The following is an 18,963-nucleotide window of genomic DNA, read 5'->3' on the forward strand; positions in this document are numbered from 1 at the left end:
CTGCCGCCCGCCCACACGCGGCACGTGTCGGAGGGCGCCAGGCCCAGCCGGGACGTCCTCCACCCCGCCCCCAGCTAGAAAGGAGGCACACGCCACCACGCTTCCTGCTGTGGCCCCATCCTGTCCCCCAAGTACGTTCTCTCCTGTGGTGTCCCCGAGATGCTGGCAGCGCTGGGTTATAGTGACAGTGAGCAGCAGCGCCCGGGAAGGGACGCGAGAGATACCTTCTGCCGTGAGGCTGGCCGGCGGGCGAGCGGGGGCTGCGGCCTCTCTGGTTCACGGCCTGCACCATCAGCCGTCCCGTGCAGCTGACGCGGCCCTGCGGGGACAGAGGGGACCGACGGTTAGCGGCCAGCGCCCCAGCACCGCCCCCGTCACCGCCACGGCTGCCCTGGTCTCCACAGGGCGCTCTTCCCCGCAGACCAGCGCGCCGCACCAGCGCGACCCCAGCCTGTCTCTGAAACACGCCCCCCGGGACGTCTTGTGATGATGCCACTTTCAAGGCTACATACCTACTGCGTGGAGCTAACTCTGAAATCAAACCAGATCATTTCAGTCTTTTTAGTTATTAAATGTTCGTGGTATCCCTTCCCAAAACCGCACATTGAAAGGGCGGCCGGCATGAAAAAATAAGCGTTATGTAACAAGCATGCCTGGGGCGACAAGGAGCATGACGACTATGGGACACCCTGTCCCCATAAAGTGACAATATTTGAGCTTTTAAAACCAGAAGCAGTTAATGCCTGAACCCATGAGGGTCACATGATAAGGTCCTATTCTAATAATGAAAAGCTGTACTTTATAATCTTTAAAAAAAAATTTTCATTTGAAGTATAAAGTCTACAGCCGCCCCACCCTGAACACACCTGATCTTGTCGGAAGTGTAGTTCACTTAACAATATTATATTAGTTTCAGGTGTAAAACACAGTCAATAGTTTTATAGATTTACCCCATATAAAGTTATGATAACATCTGGCTACACGCGCTGTCTTCTCCCTCAAATTTGTCAACTGGGAATCGGATAAGTGCTGTCTGGGGACACACAGCAACACTTAGGGGGGCCGGGCGACAGGAATCAATGCCCTGCCACTTCGTCTTCTGGTCTGGACTTATCTCTCCCTACGTCCAGCAGAGCAGCAAAGCAGATGGTCTCCTCCGCTCGCTCCTTGCAGGGCCCCGGAGGACGAGCAGGAGGACACCTAAACCCTGACGATGACCGAGAGGGAGTACGCAGGGCAGGAACATGAGACGCAGACTGATTTTTCACCCTCGTCCTTGGTGAGTTCTATAGCTCCAGGCTGAAGGGAGCGCTTAGAGTCAAAGTAAAGTTGACCCCTGACCCCCACTGTCACTGCAGGTGGCCAAACAGGTGACCAAAGCAGAGGGGTTCTGTGGGTCCTGAACCGCCTTCTGAGTCCCCCCTTGAGAGGACGCTGGCGGGGACACGGAGGGGGACCCCACGGCAGGCTGGAGGGAGGGGCCCTCGGGGTCTCCCCAAAGCCTGGACCTCTTCAGGCCATAGTGACCAGGAAAGGCAAAGACACAGTACTGGTGCGGACGGAAGGGTTAGGAAGGACCCAGGAGCTGTTGTAAACACACAAACTCAAGCGGTCTTGTACCACGGGACACGCACCTTCCTCCATTGAGGCCACAAGCGCTGCCTTTCCCGAAAATGTCCAAGTATAATGAAGTATATAACTTTATGAGGGGAGTTATCTCCAACTTAGATCAACTGTATCTGAAGTTCAGGCCACACGATATGAATTCTCTCACGCTGATCTTACAAACACTTGGGATTCCCTAAAGTAGCTTGAAATCTGTACACCAATTCCATCGAACCCCTCCCAGTCTGTACTTGCTACAGAAAATCTAGATATAACTTGCTTAGAAGAGCCCGTTATAAATTACACAACTGATGTGTCATCACGGCTGGGACACAGAAGACCCATGATTCCTTTTGGAGCTTGAGGACAAGGGATTGTATGTTTTGTTTTCACACAAATAGCTTCCATTGAACTGATGTTATGGTTTCCTTACTATCTGCTTCGCTGCTTCGACAAATAATTTTAATTTGGAGAGATTAAAAGAGTTACGTGATTTGGGTGGATTCTTCCTTGTGGTATAAAGCCCAGAGGATCCACCAAGGAAGTGAGTATTAACTAATGATGTATGTAGTTAAAGATAAAAGTTAAATTCAACCTTTAACCTTGAATTTGGGGAAGCAGATAATGGTGCTAAAAAAAAAAAATTCCTCTAACCTGGATTTGAGTTGACTTTTTTCCTAAAGCTTTGGGCAAATCCTAAATTTGTTCAAGCCTACATTTCTTCTTTTGTAAAAGGTGGGGCACTATACCTCACAAGGGTGCTGCAAAGATTAAGTGATACAATCCATGATGATCTTGTTAGTAGTAAACGTACTTGATGTCATCATCACTGCTAACTCCGCCGCCACCGCTGCTGGTGCTGTGTTTCTCTGGGTCTGTGACATCAGGTGTGCACATTAAGGTGGTTTTTATGGGCCCAGCAGCTTGTCTGACTCCAGTGAAATTTTCCAAGTAGACGTATTTTGCTCGCGGTATGATGCTCTTACCTGTTTGGTTCCTTCAGAGGCCTCTTTTAACCAGTGCCCCCCCCGCCCCTCAGGGCTCTCAGTGCTGGGATAAGCCCCAGATGCCTGCCCGTGGCTCCTTCGCCCTGGGTTTGTAACCAGCTCTGTCCCTTACAGTGGAAAGACGAGGCAGGCGACATACCCCAGATGAGGGTCCTCACCTGTGGAACAGGACCCTGCTGGTCATCCTGCAGGGAGGGGCTCTTACGATGACTGAACGAGTTAACAGGGGTCAAGTACTTGGTGGTGTGTCTGGCACATGCTAAACGCTCAAAATGTTACATTTTTATAGCACTGGATACAGATGTAACTATAATAACCACCAGATGGATAGGAACTGCTTCGTTCAACACCATTTTTTTCCATATGAATGGAGTTTCCTTCCTCCTTCCACCCACCCTCCCTTCCTTCTTTCCTTTTCCTTCCTCTCTTTCCTCTCTCTCTTTTTTTGGTATTAGGATGCAGTTAACTCCAGAGGAAAAACCAAGTACTCCAAGCGTAGGAGGGAGACTGTGGAGAGCAGACCAACCTTTCCCCACCTCACGCCGGTGCTTGCAGGGCGCCACGCACACAGGTACCTCCCAGGTGTCTGACGTCTGCGTCCGAGGCCCAGGAGGAAAGGGGTCCTGCCCAACCCTGAGCACTGCCTGTGCCTGGGATGCACTTTGTCTCCTTTCCCCGCTCCCAAACACACGGTGACAGGTTGGCACGCTGCTCCGTGAAGAGCACACATTTCTAGCACGCTGTCAAGATTTTTACTGCGATTGCTCAGAACCCTACAAATACTGCCCCAGAATCTTCCTTAACTTCCCGAACTTAAGAAAACGGCATATGTTGTCATTTATCACCTTCTTATTCCCACACCATCCTCCACTTTGGAACAGAAAGGGGAAAGGGCCTGGAATTCAGGAGGCAGACCTGTGAGTTTGATAATATACTGATACTGGCGAAATATATTACTAACAAGTGAACAGGACTACTTAGAAAGCAACCAAAGTAGCGAGTGGTATAATTCTGACATTTTCAGTCCAGAACCCAGGGAAGCATTTTTGAAAAGACGCCTCCAAAGCGCACGATAGGAAGCTGAGATTTTTAAGTCTGAATGTTTTCTGAGGAAGGTCATCCAAAATGAGCATTCGGTGATTTTAATCCTACAAACGTGCCAGTTAACCCAGTAAAACTGCCGTCACTGCAGGCTCAGGGGTACATTAACGCTGTCTGTTCGCTTTCAACTGTCTCGTTTCATTTCGCTTTATCATTAACACATGAAGGAATAACGGAAGTGAATGTCTGAAGGGAAGCTTGGAAGGTGCCAGAAAACCTTATGACGTTGAAACACACACAACCAACAAACCAGCCTTTTAAATTGAACTCAGCTGCTCACTGCTTTTCTATTCCAGACAAGTCCTCAGTGTTTAAAGCTACAGCGCAAACCACGCGTTTGAATTCTTAAGGTGGTTCTCTGTTAACCATCCAGCTTGTAATGCGCACCTGAGGCCTCCTGCAAGGCCAGTGATTTATGTGCTACGGACAAAACATCTGCATTTCTCGGTTTATGAAATCTAACTTGCGGCCCGCAGGTCTCAGGGAAGCCCGCCGCTCGCACACACAATGCCATTGGAGGACGCAGCCAACAGTGCACGACAGCCATTCCAAACCAGAGAGCAGGACGGGGGAACCTAGCAACCAGCAAAACAAAGTCAAACATTTGTGTTTCCATTCCGCCGCCGTGTCTTCAGGATGGGATTAGAGTCGGACGTAGGCGGAGCCTGTGGCCCTCGGTTCCGCGGCCGCCTGCTGTAACGCGTCACAGGCCCTTATGGTCCCGCTCAACTGCGCGACCATCTCCCGGGAGCTGCCGGGCTGAGGATGCTCCACGGCCAGTGCTTGCCCAGAGCAGTGTGTTCTGTCCCAGGTGGAAACTGCACACCATCAACAACATCTAACGTGTTCCTTATGCCCTGAGGACTGACCCAGGTGGAAAATTATTCTATAAACTAACCTGCTGACCGTGTTTTCCTCTTTCCTTGCTTCTCACCCCTTCTGTTGGCTCTCGGGAATTATCTTCCGCTGCTCTGGAGAGCTCGGCCGTCCGTGTTTCATCACCGAACTCATTTTTCCATCAGCCTTTTCCTCTTTCCCTCTGTCACTTCACATCGTGGAGGCCACGGTGCACCAGAAAAGAGATGGAGTTGTCTCCCTCCCAAACCCAAGTCCTTCCATAACGTGGAAAAAAACGAAGGTATCAAAGGGCATCAAGGAAGCAGGGAGCCCAGGTCAGCGGACCCCACGCTATGCTTCTGGGACTAACGTATTTTGAAAAGCTTAGCTTTTACTTTTGAGATTTATTTTCAGTGCCTATTTACATCATGCTTCTTTTAAACCGTGTTTTCATTCACAAATTACGAGAATGGCGAAGTCCTTTACTATATACCATGGCAGCTGCTTCTGAAGTTGAGACTACGGAGCGTGAAGCACTTCTGTCACCGTGTTCCTACGGCAGCAAGCGACAGCCTGCAGCACGGAGCAGGGAGAGCAACAGGGCGCGGCTCGTCAGGGCTGAAACGCCACTTCGTTTTCCTAAGTGGGCAGGAAGTTCACTCCAGTTTCTCGGTGATGACTCACAAAACCCACACCTGGCAGGTGTGGACACACCTGCTACCGAAGAGCCGGCCGGAGGAGGAGCCTCACCCCCGCGCGGACATCAACCAGGCGACTCACTCAGAAACTTGCAAGAGCGACTGCCAAGTACCCTAAACACCAAGACTCACAACCGTGTCAGGCTGAGGCCCAGCGCCCGCACTTAGCATGTCCTCAGATTCCCCTCAGGAGCCTCGCCTCAGACGCCTGCCTTTCGGTCATTTCAGTAGGAAAGGAGACGCCTAGTTACGAGAACGCACCCGGTTAATGAGGCTCCTCGGGGGCCCGACCTCGAGAGCCAGCGGGATTCTGGCATCAGGACCTGCCCTGTCCCGGGGCCTCGAGGGCTCTGGGACCCAGGGCGGCCACACCGCTGCCTGCTTGACTCACAGACAGGACGGGCGAGTCTGCTAGAAGAGCCGGGCTTCTGGTGAGCTGAGGTAAACGGCCACTGCTCATTTCTCTGTCTCGCCTCCGAAAGGCAAAGGGCGAAGAACCAGGCAGGGCGAGCCACGGGGGGCGTGGCCAGGGCTCCGGTGAAGCAGCGGAGCGCACGGCCCGGCACGAGGGCAGCGCCCTGCCGTGGGGGGTCTCCTCCCGGCCGCGGCGTGGCTCCCGCCAGCCCAGCTGTGCACGTGGGCTCTGCAGCTGAGCCCTCCTCCCAGGGCACCGGCCGCGCAGTCGCAACCGAGCCGCCCCTGCCGGGAACGCCTCTCCCAGGGTGGAGGCTGGAAGTGCCCGCGCCAGCACCGCGCTGGGGAGAGATTCCAGCCCGCACTGACTTCTGGACTCACGGCGCTGAGGGAGGGACACAGCCGGGCTCCACGGCCCCTGCCAGCTCAGGGTGCTGCTCCGAGAAGGGGGACGAGCGTCCTCGAACTTAAACAGTGGCAACAACCTGCGCTTACTGGAAGCCCGTCACATGCCAGGTAAACGAAGCACTCTACATGCATCGTTTAAATTCGTATTATTTTTCTCACTTCATGGACGAGGAAGCGGGCGCAGAGGTTCAGGACTTGCTAAAGGCCACGCGGCCAGAACCCAACTCAGACCTGCCCGGTGCCGGGTGCTGGCTCTGCACCCCGACCTGCACCCCCGACTCTTCCGAATTGTCTCTACGTCTCCACTCCTGGTCTTCGTTGCGTCACTTCCGTCTTCTGACTTTGCCGCTCCTCCTTTTCCATGTTGAACGGGCATCTTCAGCCCTCCTTCACCTGGTTGGTCAGGGGTTTAATAACCATGCAGAGACCGCCACCCTGGAGCCCAGCCGCCTGCCCGCTGCCACCTGCCTGGTCCTTCCCGTTAGAACTTCCCCACATGGAAAGCTACGTCACCTGAAGAGACTAGAAGCAGACTCAAAACTGCAGTGTGACATTTCTCTTGTTCTATCTATAAAACTGCTCACTCCAGTAACAGTTCAAAACATTCACTAGGAAAAACGCCTTGAGGTGGACAGCGGGACCCCAGGAATGGTGAGCACATAAGGAACACAGTGAATTTTCTAGCTCCATAACCCACCCTAGCCTTTCCAGGGCACAAGAGAAATAAAGAACCCAGGGCGAAGAAAAATTCTGGATTTTGTTGAGCACTCCACTACTTTTTTAAGAGGCAGAAAACTGAAAATCGAAATTGGTTAATAGAGTTGTAGTAGTAACATCAAAGATCACAGACCACCATAACAAATGTAATAATAATTAAAAAGTTTGAAATATAACAAGAATTACAAAATGTAACACAGACATGTAAAGTGAGCAAATGCTGTTAGAAAAACAGCAGTGATAGACTTACTCAACACAGGGTTGCCACAAAACTTCAATTTGTAAGAAACGCAATATCTACAAAGTGCAATAAAGATGCAATTAAAAAAAAAGTAGTCAAGGAAACATACTAAAAATATAATTAAAAAAAGAGAAAGTTCCACTTTCGTTCCCTCAAATACAAACAACATGAACACAAATAAGCATTAAAATGTAACTTATTAGTAAAGGTTGTGATTCTGACTTTTTCAAAGGGATGGTCATGTGTTCGTTGATTGAAAAGTTAGAAACTCAAGAAGGCGTTAACTTGGAAACTTTCTTGTCAGTGCAGAGTCGGCTGTCCTGGATCACAGCCTGATTTGTGGGCAATTTCAGTTTCACTCTTACCATCACTGCAGAAATGTATCTTTACATGACAATGTAACCCGAGGACAGTATAACACTGTACAAACTTTCAGAAGTCTGTACGCTTTGCTAAAATTGTTTGTATCGTTTTCTTCATTTTCTAACACTTAATATTTTCTTCAAAAGAAATAATGAAATAGGGCATGATATAAATAGATCAGAGATTTTTTAAAAAGATAAGTTCTGGGCAATCTTCATCAGTTACATAATAAAACTGTTAACTTTAGCTTTCTTTTTTAAAAAAGAGTGTTTTTTACCAAACTGGGAAAAGAATTTGAAAAAGAATATATATATATGTGTAAGTGAATCACTTTGCTGTACAACGGAAACTAACACAACGTTGTAAATCAACTATCGTCTAATATAAAATAAAAATTTTTTTTAAAAGTGCATCATTTACATGATTTCTGCAGACTTCATAAAACACCCAGTCAGAGGTTGAGCTTGTAAGGCACAAAATCACTTCTTACATATTTCTGTGTACCCAGTATAGCACCTAAAATATACAAGATATTCAATAAAAAAGAATTTGCAGGCTTGAATTGGGAACATGGTACCCAGTAGCTGTCTGTTAAATTCTAAGTAGTCAACCGATTTTTGGACCCTAAATCTAAGGGCAACTACACAACATCTGGGTGTAAACAAACAAAAACCCTGAATGCTGGATGTATGCTCTATCGAAATTATAATTTGTCCACACTTACACATTACTTAAATTCCACTGAATTAGGTGTGTGCGTATTTCTTCTAAACATTTTCCTTCCTGCGTTTTCCTACCACAGCTTATCCATACCCCTCACTCTCCTTTCTCCTGAGAACATAACCCTACCTGCAATCACATGGTTTATGCATTTGTTTACTGGCTTATCTTCTGTCTCGGGACCTCATCCCCTGAAGCACTGCAGCTCCATCACCCACATGACAGGTGTACATATCAGGCTCTCAATAATATTTATGCAAAGAATGCACATCTGCACCGGAATTATTCATGTAGACAAACATCTCACGGAACAGATAAATATTAAGAAAGAATGTTTCTATCCTGGGAAAACACGCTGGATGGAGAACTGGGAAAACAGTTTCAAGTCAAAGAGGCATGACTCCCCGTTAGCCAAGCAGCAGCTCCTCTGCCCGGGAAACCCCACCACCCTGGGCACAGGCCCAAGGCCACCGCGCATCCCCACCTGAGGGCTCGAAGCCATGATCGTGTAATTCCCGTCATCGTCCAGGGTGGAGGCCGCGGTATGCAGAGAGCAGGTCCCGTCAGGGTCGCTCCGGATGCTGTAGTGATCGTTCTTGGGAGAGATCTGCTTCCCATCTTTAAACCAGTAGGTCTGAGGGGGAAGGCAGAGATGAAGGTGAGGCCCTGTGAGTGGAGGGGCACGGGCCGCCCCGAGCTCCCGAGTTAAAGCGTGAGGCAGGACGTCAGGGCAGGACCTTGGCTTCTGAGGGAAAAGGGTAGGTGGCAAGCAAGTTGAATTCTATCTCAGTTTTAGAAATTACACAGCCGCTTTTTATTTTTAAAGAGACGTCTGTAAGCAGGCATTTACATTCATCCACTATGTACATGAAGGACAGTGATGGTTTCAGCACTGGCGCCCAGTTTGCTTTTTGCTTCTATTTCAAGTGTCCTGAATGAAAATGTATTACTTGTAAAGGTAAGAAGGTTATTGTAGACAACAAAACCAGAACCTAAACCCCAGCGATTCCTTGGAATCGTGTCAAACAGAACAGGGTGTGAGGAGCTGGGGCAGGTGAGGGGGGTGATGGGGGAACCCTATCACTTTAATTCCCAGCCGAGGGGCACAGGACGGAGGGTTACAGTTCCTCAGCTCCACTACGTTAAAGAAAACACAGTAGTATTGAAATGTATAATCATTTTCAAATAACATTTTAACTTGGGGTGATGGAAAATTAAATGTGAGAAATAAAGTAAAAATCTTGGCTAAATAAGAAAATTCTAAATGGTCAAACGAGCTCTTCTACGGGTCGTCCTTCCCTCCCTCACCTCTAAGCAAGATCCTGGGTCCGTGGGTCTCTCATGGTTTGGTTATTATTTCTGACTTGATCATGAACTGCACAGCTGAAGACGGGCCACAGTTTGGGTCATAGAGCCGGCAGCCCTAACACAGCCAGGACGCTGCACTGGCCCCTCCACGCTTGCCATCGGGAGGGAAATACATCCTCCCTTTTCAAACCATGGCAGGTTCTTTGTGGTCACTTTTGTTCCTTGCAACCAAAAGCATTCCTGATTCCCAACAGAAGAAACTTAGTTCAGAGCCTGCAGTTTTAAAATGAAATTCTTCCTGCATGTAAATCAATATGTCAGTTGAGACCACAGCTGGCCTTCCAATTCCACTCCCTGTCAAAGCCTCTGAATCTGAAAAATCTTTCTTGAAGCTTCCATGTCTAAGATAGGGAAAGGCTACAAACAGACGGCAGGAGATAAGTGCAAGAACAATCAGGATCTGACCGCTGCAGCTTTTCCTACCCTTAGTTTTCAGTCAGTTCATTTACAGGAACTATATTATTAATCTCCAGAACCTAAAAGTTCACCATCAAATAGACTAATAACTTTCAGTTCTAAAAGGTAAGTTACATAAGGCGTGATACTTTGTAATTATCATACTCTTAGTGGTTGGATATTTCCAATGGAACAAAGAAGCTGCGATTAGTACATAATTTCTCCCTTTTGCATTCTTGCCTCTATGCCAGTTCTTTAGAATATTTTTCTCCCTTTTTTTTTTTTTGCAGTATGCGGGCCTCTCACTGTTGTGGCCTCTCCCGTTGCGGAGCACAGGCCCAGCAGCCATGGCTCACGGGCCCAGCCGCTCCGCGGCATGTGGGATCTTCCCGGACCAGGGCACGAACCCGTGTCCCCTGCGTCAGCAGGCGGACTCTCAACCACTGCGCCACCAGGGAAGCCCTACTTCTCTCCTTTAATCATATTTTTCACCTCTATTGTACTTGGAATCCAACTTTCAAATGAGATTAAGAGACAGTTCCAAAACTTTACCAAGACTGCTAAAACACAGGGCAGGAAGGGTACAAGAGATGAAAACAGGGTGAACTAGAAATTCTCTTCCATCTTCTCATATCTCAATGGAACAAGCATGTCAAGGGCAGAGTAAAAAAATTTAAAAAAAAAAACCCATAAGCTAAAAAAATATATATTTTTAAACACGATGAGTATTCCATACGCCAACAATCCTAATATAATTGCTAGAACATGTGCAGGAGAAACAGGTTTCAATAAACCAGGGAGGGAAGAAAAAGAATGGCAGCCAGGAGAACAGAAGAACATCTAACAGGAAAACGCTCTGGAAAATCAACCTCTTAACGGCCGTGAAACATTCAAGGTCGTAGGAGAACAAGACAGTCACATTAAAACAAAAGCCCGCCTCTCGGGCGAACATAACGTTCTTTAAGAACAGGATTCAGTGATCTTAGAAGCCCATCAGTAACCGTGCCTTGAGTAAGGTTGAAAAAGAACATGGGGTTCTTTTTGTGACTATTTTGGAAGTTCATGATATAATTATGAGTTCCACTCATAAGCTGCACGTTTATTTTTAATACATGCATTTGATATCATGTGTGTGAACACACACCAATGATCCAATGATGTCAAGATAATACAGACGTGTGTTCTCTAACAACAGTTGATTTGTGAAGTCTCATTAGGAGGTGGCAATGGCTCTGAAAATATAAAGCTAATTTTTTTGGTCTATCTTTTTCTGACTGTGGGGCTGGGATTCGGTTTTAGGGAGAGTACGGTGGTAAAACTTTCCTTACTGTGAAAACAGAACAACGGAGGGAGCCCAGAGCACGAGCCCCCCACAGTTTCAGGTGTGGCCCCGGCCCGGCCCCTGCTCCTGTCTCACGCGGTCTCATTCCGGCTCTTTCACACCAGCCCCTGTTGAAATGTTAATTTCAGGGAGTACAGTGTTCATTTTTGCATGCTTATTTTACATGTGCCTTGTCTCTGGTCCTATTCTTTCACTAAAGTGTCTATTCCTTTTAGAATTGTTTCCATCACTTTAAACACAGTAATTTCAGAGGAGTCCCCTCAAGACGGCTCTATCCTGTGTGGCACTGTGGCTTCTGTTCTCCCGTTTCTTTTGCTGTGGACCCTGTTTGCTCGCCGGGTCTGTGAGTTTTTCTTGTGAACTCACTTTTTCCCCCTCCTGCCCTGTAGATGTCTGACAGGCCCCAGTGTGGAAGTCCTTTATGGGGCAATTTTTACTTGCTTCTGCCAGAAACCTTAGGATTATAATCATCCTGGACTAAATTTCATATTAATTTCTCAGCTTTGGGCTCTGTATCCTGTGAGAGTGTGAATCTGGAGTTTCAGCTTCTCATGGGTGCCTCTTTTATTCTCTTCTCTCAAGTTCTAGGGAAAAGTGTAGTCCTGTTTGCCACTTTGCGGGTCCAGTGAGCAGTGATTCCAGTCTCTCCTTAAAGAGAGGGCCACCCTCCCTCCTTCCAGCATCCCCACGTGCTTGCAGGAACAGGGCTCCGGCCAGGCCGGCCTCATCCTCGGTACCAGAAGCTTCTCGGAGGACCCTTTCTCACAGTATTCCTGCTTCCACCGCCTCTGTAAACACAGGAGGCCTTGGTTTTGTAGACTAAAGATCTGCAGTTTCCATCACCTGTGGTAGCTTTATTCCTCTGTCTGGTACAGAGCACGGGCAGATTCAAGTTCAAGCCTGGCCACTCACAGCTTTCTGACCCGGGGAAAGTTCATTAACCCCCCTGAGCTCAGCCTGGTCGTCTGCAATTTGGGTGTAACAATGGCAACATCATATGAGTAAATGATGTGGGTTATGAAAGGCTCCTTGTCCATTATTCTACTATTCTATTCTGTCCTGTCCTGTTCTACTCTTCTACCCTTGCTGGTTTCCAGTGCCTCCTGAGGACGGCCCTGAACTCGAGCGTTTTACATCACGGGTACTGAGAAGCTTAGTCTGCACCTGTTCCCCCTAATGCTGCAATGGCGTGTGGCATGCTGGGAGCCAAACGCATCCTTGGGGAACACAACTCTTAAGAAGCCTTGTTGCAGCTCACCTTCGGCTTTGGATTCCCGGTCACTCTGCACGTGAAGGTCACGGGCATCCCCTCAAAGATCTTGAAATGCTTCAGCTTCGTCTCGAAGAATGGGGCCACTCCACTCTCCACAGACGCGTCCCCACAGGGAGCCTCTTCCCCCGACTCCTCCACAGGGGACCTTTCCAGCCTGTACTCGATTTCACTGATGAGCCTCTGCTCACAGCTGGAGACTTTGTACTCCTGAATCAGAGAGAAAGGTCACGTCACCGACCTCGGTCCACGCGGTACCGAGTCCCCCAAGGCCCACGTCTTATCCCCTCTCCAGTAAGGCGCCCAGAAGACAGTGATGTTTTCACCACAGAGCTAAAAAAAGGAGCCTGTGCCCAATTCAGCTCCATATAAAACAAAGAACATCTGGAAGTAAGTATGTACGATATTTCAGACTGTCCTCAAGTCCTATGATCCAAAACAAAACCAAACCAACTATGAAGATGAATTTCCTTCTCTCTTCTCTTGGGGTGGGGAGAAGAAAGAAAAAGGCAACAGCCATTCCTAAACCATTCATGAACAGTAAACATGACGGCACACTGCTTCCTCCGTCTGGTGGGGCACTTGCTCAGAAGGGCAGCCGCACAGGCGGGGGGCAGCTGCAAGCTCACTCGGCCTCCCAGCAAACGAGTGATGGAGAAATGGTACCACAATCCCTCCTCCTAACAACCCTCGCCACACAGCCTCGGGCTCTCCCTCAGCTCTGCAGCTCTGAGCAGCCATTCTCCTCCCGAGGACTGACGGTCCAGTCAAATGTCTGGTGAAAAACACAGGAGCAGAGCAAAGTCCCCGTCACCATCCTCTGGTGGTGAAGGGGGAGCCTGCAGATCTCTTGCTGACAAAGTACAGTAAAGACAAGGCAGCCCATTATGAGATATTCTCTATTTAATATTAAATGAAAGGTTGTTTTAACGAGGTTTTCCCTTAAGGTACTCAACCTTCACAAAACAGTCTGTTGCCTTGAAGGAAGAAATTCAACAGTATGGATAAAACTGCAAAAAATACACAAGTTGTTTTGTCTAAATAGTATCAAATCAGTCAGTTTAAGAATTAGCTCTTTTTCCCCCTACAAAGGTTTAACAAATGAGAAACTTTTCACAATTTAAAATTCAGCGTAGCCACAAAGGACAGAATCAAATTCAAGTTTGTAAATAAATGACACGAAAATCACACGGCAGTTAATTCTGTCCATCTGATATTAAATGAAAATAGACACTGGTCGGAGTACTTATAGTTAATGTGTGGCAGTTAACTATAGATACACAGGTAAACGAGGAAAAAGAGAAGAAACAGATACAGGGAAAGACTGGGGAGAAAAGAAAGGTGAAAGCGTGACCTTTTGACCATCCAGAGGACTCCCTACAGAAGCATGAGGAGACCCAGGGTCCTGTAATGGTAGAAAAAAAAGAAGTGAAGCCCAGTACAGAACAGCAAGAATCTCACAAGATTTGCAGCTTTAAGTGAAGCTGTGTGGCAGCGATATTTAACACAGAGAACCTTTCAGATTTTGAAGGCTGATCCATTTCTTAAGAGACACGAGAAAGAGTTTACTTGATCCTTTAAACTTGTGTTACAAAGCTTTCTTTTATCTGAACTACATCTGGAGACTCCAAACAGAAGCAGTGGAGATTATAAAACAGTTTATTTACATCAAATCCATGAAGTGACTTATTTTTTGGTGTTAACAGGGGAACAAAATGTTAGCATTTTAGGTTCTCTGCTGATTAGTGCTTTACAACTACATCCGTGGAGGAAAACAGTCTTTCCCGTACATAGGTATTTTACCTGGATGAGATATTAAGAACATAATTGGAAATAGTCACTAGTGATTTCAGACAATTTCAGTGAACATATGTTCCTCCACACAAACCTATTCTGCATTACAGCCCAGGACAGGAAAAACAGAAAGATACTTGAAAGGAGAGAAACGAATCGATAAGAAGATAAAATGAGCAGGTGTCACCAACCGAAATAAATCCCATCACTCACTCAGCACAGTATGTGCTCAGTAAACGCTGGCTGGGAGGCTGACCTGATGACAATGCTCCTTCCTCTGACCCGCCCTGCTCTCCACAGAGCTGACCCCAAGACTGTCCGTAAGGAGGGCAGGGAGAGGGGACAGGGTAATCTGCTACCCTGGGGAGCCAGGAGGAACGGGGTACCTGGCTGGCCGCCTCCTCTTCAGGCTCCTGGACGTTGAAGACGGTCGCGCTGTCGGCACCCAGCAGCCGCCGTGCCATCCTTTCCTCGTACGTCAGCCTCTAGACGAAGCAAGTCACAGAAATCAGAAAAACCACAATGCTGCTACACCTCAGGAAAAAGAGCTGTCATAGCAAACACGCTGGCCGTTCTCTGCAACTGCTCCCTCTCCGCCTTGACGCCCGTACGCACAGGAGTCCTCTCCTCCCCTTGTTCAGCTGCTCTCACCGGCCCTTCTGGTCCTGACCCTGGGTTGGGAGGTGGGGTGACCCATCCTCAGAGCCACCAACTGACAGAGCACAGACTGAGCAACAGGGGAGAAGTCACCTAAAAGTACGAGTCATATATTTACCCCTGACGATAAACATAGAGAAAAAAGATACTGAAACAGCAAAATGTTCTTTTTACAGGAAATGTTATTTTCATAGCCATCCACAGGCTTCAGAACTGCCTGATGAGGGAGTTTCAGGCCAGCGGGCAGTGACGGTCCCCTCTGCTTTGACAGCACTTCCCAGGGGCTGGGTATCCGAGGTGAACACAAGCACATGCAATAACCCACAAAGGATGACTACACACGTGGACTTGGCAGAGGGGCCGTGAAAGATGCCTGCTGAGCTGATACCCACGGCTCACAAGCCTACTTGGGGAGACCGTCTGCAAAGAGGGCGGTGAGGCTTCTGCACCGACCGGCCGGCGCTTTGGGCCAAACACGAGAGAAATGTCCACGTTCGTGTTCTGTCTGCTGGGCGGATGGCCGCTCTTGAGCGCTGGCTCTAATATGACCATCGGCCCATCGGGGGCATTTTAAAAACAAGCGTTTGATTCAAGATAGAGAGTAACTAGTACAGCAGAATCCAAAAAAAACCCCAAAAACAAACACAAAAAAACCCCCCAAATCCTGCACAAGTTATTTCAGATAAACTTCCAAACTCGTGAATCTAGACACAGATTCTACTGGAAACGATCTCATCAGGAAAATATGTTGGGTAAACTGCTGACTTCCAGCAATTGCTGGTTCCAGTCCCAGCGGAGACCGGGAAGAGAAATAAGACAAGTGCCAGACGACAAAAGACCTGAAGTTCCACTTATTTCATTTCGTAAAGAAGGGGCCGAGGATGAGAAGAGGCAGGGGCAGTGTCTGCTGCACGGAATGTCTCGTACAGTAAGGTGCTGTTTAATTTTCTCACGTGTGTTAAAAAATCATGAATTCAGTTTTCAGAGAGAGTTTTAAATACCTGCTCTCTTAAAAGCCTTCCTAACGTCTGCAGGGACGACTACAGCAGCATCCCAGCGAGGACTGGAGCGATGCCACCCCGTCCCTTTGGAGCAGAAGCATCGTGTGACACCCAGGCCTCCACCAGATGTACCTGCTCCCACCAGGAAGCAAAGTCACTTCATAGTTTTGTTTCTGAACTACTACGCCGTTTGGACAGACGAGCTCTAAGAAGCCGGAAATAAGTATGGAATGATGTGCAACATCAGGAAAAAGCTATTTCAGGGTCTCATTTTCTAAGAAAGGAAACCTTACTTTTCTTGTCTTTTTTAAACTCTCAAATGTGGAAATCTATGGAAAATACTGGAAATGTCATTCACTGCTAAACAAATACCAAAAATATATATTTATACGTGAGACACATGATATATATATAACGAAAATAAATACACGTAGTATAACGTTAGGGCTTATAGAAGTCTTACTTTTTAACCAAGAGTTAGTCCATAAGGAATATTTAAACAACCAACCAAAAAAAAAAGAAAAAGAAAAAAAAAAACCTGGAGAGATGCCTTTACCTGGATTGAAAAAGTTCCCTTAAGTATTTGTTTTAATCTATCAAAGGCTCTGGTTGACAGAGCCAGGGCAAACTTCCAGAATACGTACACTTACACGTGCAACCACTTATTTCAGGGAGAATATATTTTCCCTTGGTGAAAATCTTCTCTTCGACATCACTCACCAACACAGGAACTCATTAGCATTTTAATCTTCCTGAGCTCAGGTCAGGATCCTGATAATTAAGACCAGCATCCAACACCCTCCTCTAGTCACCATCTTCCCGTCAGATGCGGCCTGTGCTCACATTCTTATCCATCAACGCTTGATAATTACAATTCCTAGAAAACTTAATTAGTACAGAGACTCTCTCTCCTGAAAAAGGTGTGTGAGGGAGATTTTATACAAAGAGGCCCTTTTCTGCTTCTACTTAAGAGCTGGGCAAACTTCCCCATAATAAAGCACAAAAGGCTCCTTTCCCCTACCTGAGATCTCCTTTGCTAGACTTGCTTTTCCTGTCCCCTTGAAGTACTCTGATGTGATAAGAAAAGGGTCAGTAACCCCCAAAACCGAACAAAAAAGACTGGCAAGGAAACACTAGGTCCACTGGAGGAAACATCTGTCCACACTGTCACCAGAGCTACTCTGGTCGACTTCACAATTCTGCAGCCTTGAAACAGAATTCCTATTTTCTCCTTGAGCTGAGCTGTCCTGCCCTGACAGACTAGAACGAGGATGGGAAGCAAGGCTCCTCTTTCAGGTGACGGAATCCGTGTCTCCTAACACTCTAGACTCCAGCCATGGTCTCCTAAGGAAAGATGCTTTTTGTGCAGAAGCACTGCAGGGCCCGGAATCCAAATTCTGCTTCTGGAACTTTAATTCCGATTCACTGCTTCCAGCAGAGACAGGTCACTGGGGGGCATGGATCTCCCCACGCCTACCCCTCCAGCGGGATTTGTTCCTTTTTCTCTGTAAGGTCGCAGGTCCTCACTGCCCTACCCCGGCCTCACCCTCAGTCCTTCCTCCCTCCCTTCCCTCCAACCTGCTGTGATGCCCCAGGAATGGTCCATGACAGGAGGCAGCAGAAAGCAGCCTTCTCCCCTCCCCACTTCCCGGACCCAAGCCTCACCACGCAGAGGAACGTGGGGGTTCGGGGTACCGGGCCAGCAGTGAGGACACGACTCGGGACCCTAGGCCTGGGGGAGAGGGAAGGGCTCGGGGGCAGCTCCAGACCCCGCCCACCCCAGCACACCCCGCCCTGTACCGGCTGCCCGTTGTTCAGCAGGTCCTCCTTGAAGCGCAACTTCCGCTCCAGGTCCTGGATGACGGCATCCTTCGAGCCCTGGATCTCCTCGTCCGAGGCAATGCGGGCAGTTCTGCTGGCCTTCTTGGGAAATCCCCTGTGGGCAAGCACACAGCGCGGTCAGGGTCACGGTCAGGGTCAGGGTCAAGGCCGGGGCCAGGCACGCACCACCACCCCCCCGACCCCCGGCCCAGCACCACCCACCCTGAGGGCCACGCCTGTCCCGCTGGGTGTGGGACCAGTGACGCTGACGGGAACCGGTCCCCAGAGAAAGTCCGCACACCCAGGGCGCACCCGCCGGGGTGAGATGAGGGCCAAGGCCGGGGAATTGGCAACAAATACGTGGCACTGTTTATACCCAGACCTGGGTTTCCACCGTGTTAGGTCTGTGACTTTGCGCAAGCTTCCCAGCACGTGTCATAAACAGGTGTAACAACACCCACCACCACATGAGACCATCAGAGGGTTTCAGGAAGAACAGACTTCTGCATCCTTCCCTCAACTCAGCCCCCTGGTCCTCTGCCGCCAGTTCATTCTGCATCAGTGCCCCGCCCGCCCTGAGCAAACGTGAAGCCTGCCCTCTCCGCCCTCCTCTTCTGTCCTGGTCTGGCTGGGCTGCAGGGTGCAGGCCTGACTGGTGGACTGAAGCCATGTGCTGCCTAGTTTACTTCTTCCTCCCTCACAGGGCTGTGGGTAAAGATGAGTGAGAAACGAACACCGTCCAACAGTGGAAAAGAAGGATGCGTATCACCAAAGGTGAATTTCAAAGATATAATGTCAAGGTTGAAAAAGAGCAAGTTAGAGAAGAATGCACACAATACACTTTCAGGTGGGAGGTGTGAGGATGCAGGCGGGCAGGGTCACGGGTGGGAGGTGTGAGGATGCAGGCGGGCAGGGTCACAGGGGGGAGGTGTGAGGATGCAGGTGGGCAGGGTCACAGGTAGGACGTGTGAGGATGCAGGTGGGCGGGGTCACAGGTAGGACGTGTGAGGATGCAGGTGGGCGGGGTCACAGGTGGGAGGTGTGAGGATGCAGGTGGGCAGGGTCATAGGTAGGACGTGTGAGGATGCAGGCGGGCAGGGTCACGGGTGGGAGGTGTGAGGATGCAGGTGGGCAGGGTCACAGGTGGGAGGTGTGAGGATGCAGGTGGGCAGGGTCATAGGTAGGACGTGTGAGGATGCAGGC

The 18,963-nt window shown here is 48.8% G+C and overlaps 1 protein-coding gene across 5 annotated transcripts in view; it reads right to left on the reverse strand.

Moving 5' to 3' along the window:
* PALLD (palladin, cytoskeletal associated protein) overlaps nucleotides 1-18,963 on the reverse strand; it is a 385,196-nt gene that overhangs the window by 12,417 nt on the left and 353,816 nt on the right. For 4 of the 5 annotated variants that reach the window (XM_027096505.1, XM_027096504.1, XM_027096506.1 and 1 more), the window contains 5 exons: nucleotides 17,740-17,875; nucleotides 14,668-14,766; nucleotides 12,476-12,697; nucleotides 8,596-8,745; nucleotides 225-319 (listed from right to left, as the gene is read on the reverse strand). In XM_027096505.1, coding sequence (XP_026952306.1) covers nucleotides 225-319; nucleotides 8,596-8,745; nucleotides 12,476-12,697; nucleotides 14,668-14,766; nucleotides 17,740-17,875 — 702 coding nt within the window. Of the gene's footprint in view, nucleotides 1-224; nucleotides 320-8,595; nucleotides 8,746-12,475; nucleotides 12,698-13,841; nucleotides 13,893-14,667; nucleotides 14,767-17,739; nucleotides 17,876-18,963 lie in introns of all 5 variants that reach the window. The other variant, XM_027096503.1, reaches the window with a different exon arrangement.

The sequence above is a fragment of the Aethalodelphis obliquidens genome, unplaced genomic scaffold (assembly GCF_003676395.1).
Source record: "Aethalodelphis obliquidens isolate GAN/ISIS:26980383/991018 unplaced genomic scaffold, ASM367639v1 scaffold103, whole genome shotgun sequence".
NCBI classification, from domain to species: domain Eukaryota; kingdom Metazoa; phylum Chordata; class Mammalia; order Artiodactyla; family Delphinidae; genus Aethalodelphis; species Aethalodelphis obliquidens.